Source organism: Cottoperca gobio, chromosome 21, assembly GCF_900634415.1.
Source record: "Cottoperca gobio chromosome 21, fCotGob3.1, whole genome shotgun sequence".
NCBI lineage: Eukaryota > Metazoa > Chordata > Actinopteri > Perciformes > Bovichtidae > Cottoperca > Cottoperca gobio.
The window spans coordinates 5,126,415-5,133,687 of NC_041375.1; the positions used below are offsets into that span (position 1 = coordinate 5,126,415).

Sequence of the window (7,273 nt, forward strand, 5' to 3'; positions counted from 1 at the left end):
ATTTACAACGGAAATGATAACCGAGAGTGCGTCTGATCGTCCTCTCGCGATATCTTAATTATATGTATTAAGGTTGCCTCCATTGCTATCAAAAACTCGCCACTGGATTATGTTATCTGATCAGTAGCGTTCAATTTTTAGCTCTCGAGGCTGTTATCGATACCGATAAATGAAACATATTAACGTTTTGTTATCCTTGTATCGCAATGAAGTTACGTTGCTTGTAACGTCGATGTTCGCGCGTAACTACTGGGTTCCATTTGTCAAGACATTGACGCTAGCAGCTAGCTTGGGCTAGCTGCCCGTACTGTGTGTTCGTTTCGTCAAGTTTGTTTCATTGGAGCCACATTAGTTTACCACTACACCACACTTCAGCTGCAACAATAGTTTTAACAACACTTTGGGACCACAAAGAGCTTCAAAGAATGCTGGCGACGGGAGCTGTGAGTATCTAATATCAGTGTAACGTTACTCTATTATCAACCTGCTAAACACACATTCCCCCTTTTTTGTTTGTTTGGCTCTTGTTAAAACCATCGTATACATTTTTGGCGCTATTATACATATATATTTCGTTCCAACTCTTATTTGAAACGTTATGTTGTTTACACTGAGTGAAATATTTACGTTAATCCCAATACTCATGTTTTCATGGTTAACGTTACACAGTTTCATCAAATGGAAATACTCTAGATGACATAGCCTGACATAATTGGTATATTTTTGAAACTTAGGGATCTCTCCAAGAGCTCGTTTGTGGCTTTGAACTATGTTTGGCTGCACAGTTTGCAATTATTGGGCCTCTGACTAAGTAAAATAAATAAATAATTGTCTGACATAACTAGGTGTATGAATAATAATAATAATTAGTGATATTTCAGTAAAACTGCCAATTCAACACACAATCAGACATGTTTTTGAATACCTTATTTTCTGTAATGTGATGCCATATTGTGGCTGTGTCTAGTTATAACATACATGACTTATGTATGTTGCAGTGTATTTTCTCATAGCATCACATTGATAAACAGTACGTATCCAAGGGTGTATTGGATGGCGATGATAGATGCATTTGTTGACTATTACCCTTTCCTTTTTACAGGCTGTAACTAACGTCACAGCCCTGGCCCAGGTAGACCGGGAGAAGATCTACCAATGGATCAATGAGTTGTCCAGTCCAGAGACCAGAGAAAATGCCTTGCTGGAGCTCAGCAAGAAACGCGAGTCTGTGCCAGACCTGGCACCAATGCTCTGGCACTCCTGTGGCACTATTGCTGCCCTGTTGCAGGTATGACCCATGTCCCTTCCCGATCTGTAGCTCATGTAATCTCTTTGGTCACTGTACGTGTATGTTCATTAATTCTGCTGCAGCCTTGATGATAAGTTGAACTGATTTTTCTTTCCTCATCTTGTTTCCTTCTCTTCATTAGGAAATAGTGAACATCTATCCATCTATAAACCCACCTACGCTTACAGCTCACCAGTCTAACAGAGTCTGCAATGCCCTGGCACTTCTGCAGTGTGTTGCCTCACACCCGGAGACACGGTAATGGGGAGCTCATTAAATAAAAAAATTGCAGTGTTTTTTAAAAAACTGATTTGTTTCTCTTAATGCTGGTGATGACGGGCTGTCTTTCAGAAGCTTCAACTATAGCCCTTTTCCCACGGTCTTCAGTGGGAAAGGTTACAGTCGGCATTAATCCCCAGGACAAATGACTCTGCAGTAGTCATGGTATTTTTTGGCTCCAGCTCTTATTTGACAGTGATGTGAAGATGCACCTGGGTGGGAACGCAAATGTTCCTTCCTTTTCCGGCGTCAGGCTATGTGAAGCGTGTTAAAGTTAATATATAATGAAAAATATCAACAGGGATTTGGACAATTATTATAATTTATGAACTTACTAAACAAAATATACTTAAAGCCACCAGACTCTAGTCAAACAACTGTAAGTTTAGCTCGCTGATCATCGTAAAACACACTTTATTTAAACTCGACAGAAAAAAAACCTCATCAAAACAGTCTTTGTTAATCTTTCCACTGGTTCTACAAACGCCAACTCTGGTTTTTAGAGTTTGTAGCTTTTGTATGATATTTACTGTGTAAGTCTGCTCACATTGATTAAAATCCTTTTACTTCCGTGTTCCTTCTAGGTCAGCTTTTCTTGCCGCTCACATCCCTCTTTTCCTTTACCCTTTTCTGCACACTGTGAGCAAAACACGTCCGTTTGAGTACCTGCGACTTACCAGCCTCGGAGTCATAGGTAAACTTTACTCTTGCTCAGCTGTTTTTTATTTCTTGATTGATGATTGTTTTCTACAAAACTGTGTCTTTATCATTCTCATCAAGCTGCCGTTCTGTGTCTTCTACAGGTGCCTTGGTCAAAACAGATGAACAAGAAGTGATTAACTTCCTCCTCACCACTGAAATCATCCCGCTGTGTCTCCGCATCATGGAATCAGGGAGTGAGCTCTCCAAGACGGTATTTAACTGTTCCAGCTGCTTTTCATACAGACCTCTAACTGACATAATAAAACACAACATTTTCTCCTTCAGCTACACCGTTTTAACTATCAAATCTCAAAGACCAAATCTAACGACAGTGTCACCTGGCTGTGACACGGTTGTTTATAGCTAATAGAAAAGTGAAGTACAGATTGAGCCTATTTTTAGTTTAAGGATTGTATAGCCACATAATGGCCTCCCCTTTTTGAATGAATGAAATCAGTTGATGTATTATTGAGTTTAAGCAACAGTCTGTTAAACGTATGTACTAATTTAGAGTAGACATAATAATATAAATTACACGACAAGACCTGATGTTCTTTACAATTAGGCGGAAGAAAAATATGTGCGTATATCAGGATCGTCATCAGCAATTAGCCAAAATGAGTTGGAAAATATTGGATATCAGCAAAAATAAGCACATATCTGGTAAACGCAAGATTTGAAGTGGTACTTTTGCTTGATTCTAGGGGAGAATTTAATCTGTTGATTAAATCAATTAGTGGACAAAATGGTATGAGTGTTAGTCTAGGAGTTCCTTTAGTGGAGGACCGCCCTAACAAGAAATCTTATATTCATCAACTGTTTCTGTGCCTAATGGGTTTGTAATGTTGGCTAACATCTCACCATTCTTCACTTAATTTTGTTTGGCAGGTTGCTACTTTCATACTGCAGAAGATCCTGTTGGATGACACAGGGCTGGCCTACATATGTCAGACGTATGAACGTTTCTCCCATGTGGCCATGATCCTTGTAAGTGTTCCTTGAGAAACCTCCTTGATTTGATTGAATTACCTTCCGAGTCTCTCTCTGCACAGTGTGACGCTTGGCATCAACATTGTTTTCATGTTTTTCTTTGCAGGGCAAAATGGTGCTCCAGCTTTCTAAAGAACCGTCAGCTCGCCTGCTGAAGCACGTTGTTCGCTGCTACCTTCGCCTCTCAGACAATCTCCGGTAGGGCAGTGTTGTACAGATATACAGTATACTGTGTGTGTGGTCCCCTGTTGTAAGACAGGTTCCAGTCCCTCGTGACTCTGGAGACAGGGTAGAGAATAGGACTGAAGGTTTTGATCATCAGCCACTAGGAGGAGCCATTACACCAGTACAGTGTGGCGATTGTCAGTCGGCCTGTGGTCAGAGCGTAATGTTGGCACTCTTAATTGTTTATTAGGTAATGATCAGAAAATTAATACTTCTGCTATTATGACAATCAATTTCTAAATATTTAGTGGTTACAGCCTTACAGATGCTAAGATTAGCTTATTCTCTCCTTTTTAAATCATTATAGTACAGATCTTTTTGGTTGCTTGAAAGCAATTTTAAAACATTGCTTTGAACTCTGGTAACTTGTGATGGGCTATTGTCATTATTATTTATTTGAGTAAAGCGATGACCCTATATCGTACAGCAGAGGCCACATTTAATGAGGGAGAAGATCGTTTGGACCGTCATGTAGTTCTGATGTAATCTTCCTCACATTAATACATGAAACAAATGCAAATCCAGTTTTCTACGTTGTTTTATCACTGTCTAAGTTCAACTGGCGCTCTTTTAATTACGTCACCATGTTGCGCCCTTTTCTTTTGCAATTGTCTAATAGTTTTCCGACTGGAGAATTGCTACCACCTACTGCTTATCTCGATGAACCAACTCCTAATAACCGCACAACGCTAGTGGATGGAAAAGAGAATTAATTTGCGTATTCTTTAAAAATGTGCACATTTGTATGGAAACCTGCCTATTAATTGACTGACCAATCGCATCACACATTCGCTTTTAGATAATCAGAGCATTGCCATGTTTTTACAAGTTGGGAAACATTGAGATAAACGTCTCAATCAATATTCAGATGAGGAAGGAGAGAAAAGCTCCCCACAAAAGCAGAGGCTGGATACGAACGTTACCTATTGGAGTCGGCATCAAGTTGAAGTTAGTTTAAAGGTATATAATGACCAGTTTGATTTGTATTTGGATGTCAAACTGACCAATATAGCTAGAATCCCTTTTTAAGTAATATCAATAATGCATATCAGGAAAGCATATTGCAGAAGAGATGTTATACTTGAAATATAGATTGGTCTTTGATAATAAGCAGGAGAACCTCCTATTAATAATAGTTATCTCAGGAATAACTTCTCCTCTGCATGGGTTGTTTTACATATGTGTATGTAAACCTGCTATACTGTAGGAAGAGAAGAAAGACCTCCTGCTGCCACCAACGGGAGAAGCTGTCTCTGTTGTTGACAGAAAAGTACATCAGTTAGTGACATATGGTATTCCTTCCTCAGAGCCAGAGAAGCCCTGCGCCAGTGTCTGCCAGACCAGCTGAAAGACAGCACCTTTGCCCAGGTGTTGAAAGACGACACCACCACAAAGCGCTGGCTGGCACAGTTGGTGAAGAACCTGCAGGAGGGCCAAGTCACCGACGCCAGAGGCATCCCACTGGCTCCGCAGTGATGAGGAACTAAGTGTGTGTTTACAGCTGACGCAGACGGACTCTCTCATCACTGTCTCGATTTTGTATTTTGCCAAATGTGGCGCTAAGACTGTCTGCAAAGGGAAGGACATGATAGAAGATTTGCTTTTGGATAGATAATTTACACCAGTTTTTTCTGCCAGTATGTCACTTCACACAAGGTCACGACTTCAAAACTGAAAACCAGTTTTTTTTTAAAGATCCAGACTGATCGTAGATTTTCAAAACCGATACGGATAACTGATATTTGAGAGTAACTTAAATCCAATAATGATATATTGGCTGTCTTCTTGTTTCTGACGTAAATGTTTTTGGCAAAATGAAAAAAAATGTGTGATTAAGATGTTTTACAGAACAAGAACATTATTTTTTGAACATTAACCTACACTGAACATAAATAACTATTTGTAACAGACAAATGAATTACATTTGAAATAAGTCATGTGCCATATGTACATTAAACTGCAGCCTGTAAAACATTTATTGCTGCAGTTACCCACATTGCAATATCTATCTGGGTGTTTGTCAGCATATCAATACTGATCTATCCACGATAAGCCAGTATCAGTTGTTTATATCAGCTCTTCCAAAATATCGGTCAGCTCTTGTCTTTTCCCGGTTAGCACTGTAACTTTCTGTAACATTCCACTTCAAAGTAGGAACTGTTATTTCTTTTGCTTCTTGCGTTTCCAATAAGACTTTTTAATCTTCTATATGACTGGTCGTCTCTCTTTTTGCTAAGCTTCTGTGGACTGATATTACAGTATAAGCAGCAGTTTAGTGAAACCGGATGTATTTCTGTATAGTTTTGTGTTTAAGGGCTTTGTGTATGGTGGCCCAATAATACATACAATTACTTGAAGCTGGTCTTGTTCAAGATATTTCTTAAATAAACAGTTTTCCACCTATTTTAAGATGTTAATTATTTTCTAATGTTGAGAATGGCTTTCAGTCACTGGAGAAACTGTCAATTAAGAAATCAATCATTTCAACTATATTTAGGTCTTCAACACGTGTATCTACGGAATCCCTGAGAGGCAGCTGAAGACAAACCTAGTCCAAAAAACTAAATTCATTAAATCATGAATGCTTGTAGTCCCATTAGAACGCGAGGTAGTGGTGCACCTCAGCCCCAAATAAGTATCACAACATCAAATACTTATACGATCCCACCAAATAAATATTCTACTGCCCAAATGAAAAAAAGTAATTTATAGAAATGATCCTGTTTAAAAACAATCACCTGGCAAAACCTTTTCCCAACTTTCTGACCGATTTAAAAACACAAATGAAAGAACTTAGATTATCCTTGCAAAATAAACATATTAAACGCAGGAGAGTATATGTTTTAGCTCAGACTTAGAAAATGGATAACCGGAATAACTATTGTCACTTGCCTCTCGGCTTCTGCAGCACTGCAGATGAGCAGTGTTTTGAAGAGTTGCCATTGACACTAGTGATGCTTTGTAAAGGATCTTTTTAATCGGGGGATATTGCAGTCAAAGTTTTTTGAAGTCTGGTTTATTCCCTGTCAGTCAGATGGGAGAGTGGCTCACCTGTGCTCACTGAGTGCTCACTAACAGCCTTACAGACTACACTAATGAACCTTCATTTCCTTTCGCCAGTACATTACCAGATTGTGGCCCCCATAGGTTCCATTATCCTCACAACGACTGAGACGGACAGCATCCATTGCGGAAACACCTCAAGCCTTCCATTTGCGAGCAAATCCAATCCACATGAGAGATGCTCCTAAGTATGCGTTATGTGTTTTTGTCCGTTTAGGCTTCACAAAGAAAGAGCTACATTGGTTAAAGTCATTATAGGCTTGGAAAAAAGGTTTTCCATTTGTATGTTGCCATTTGTGATTCAGACACCCACTTCAGCCCCACTAATATTCACCCATGATATGTTTGCATGTTAAAACTGGTTAAAACTATAATCAATGCATTTTCACATGCATGTCGGATAGTGAAGAAATATAAGTTAAAGTGAACACGAATAAAAATGCCATCTAAGCAGTTGTCGACCAGAGAAGCCCTGCATTCAAAATCTTACTCAAGTAAAAGTAAAAGAGTATTAGATAAAATACAGTTAAAGTATATATATATATATATAATTTATTACTGAATTATAATTAGTGGTACATGAATGTTGAAGCTGGTAAATGTGGAGATACATCATAATATAATCCTTCTGTATTAATGAAAATCTGCAAAATAACATAAAAAATTCATTTAGTGGAGTAAAAGTACAATATGTGCCTCCAAAATGTATAGTATATCTAACATAAA

The 7,273-nt window shown here is 38.6% G+C and overlaps 1 protein-coding gene across 1 annotated transcript; it reads left to right on the forward strand.

The window, feature by feature from the left end:
* Positions 1-60: 60 nt before the first annotated feature.
* cnot9 (CCR4-NOT transcription complex subunit 9) lies at positions 61-5,692 on the forward strand. Its single transcript, XM_029459446.1, has 8 exons — positions 61-443; positions 1,103-1,288; positions 1,431-1,546; positions 2,152-2,261; positions 2,371-2,480; positions 3,158-3,256; positions 3,366-3,457; positions 4,792-5,692. The coding sequence occupies exons 1-8, from the start codon at positions 426-428 to the stop codon at positions 4,958-4,960; spliced, it is 900 nt and encodes a 299-aa protein (XP_029315306.1). The 5' UTR covers positions 61-425; the 3' UTR covers positions 4,961-5,692.
* The last annotated feature ends 1,581 nt before the right edge of the window (positions 5,693-7,273 follow it).

What these genes read in the sequence shown, in the direction of transcription:
- cnot9 (XM_029459446.1), top strand. An exon ending in TACCAGCCTCGGAGTCATAG is followed by an intron (nt 2,262 to 2,370) that starts GTAAACTTTACT and finishes TGTCTTCTACAG; the next exon opens with GTGCCTTGGTCAAAACAGAT. An exon ending in CCCATGTGGCCATGATCCTT is followed by an intron (nt 3,257 to 3,365) that starts GTAAGTGTTCCT and finishes TTTTCTTTGCAG; the next exon opens with GGCAAAATGGTGCTCCAGCT.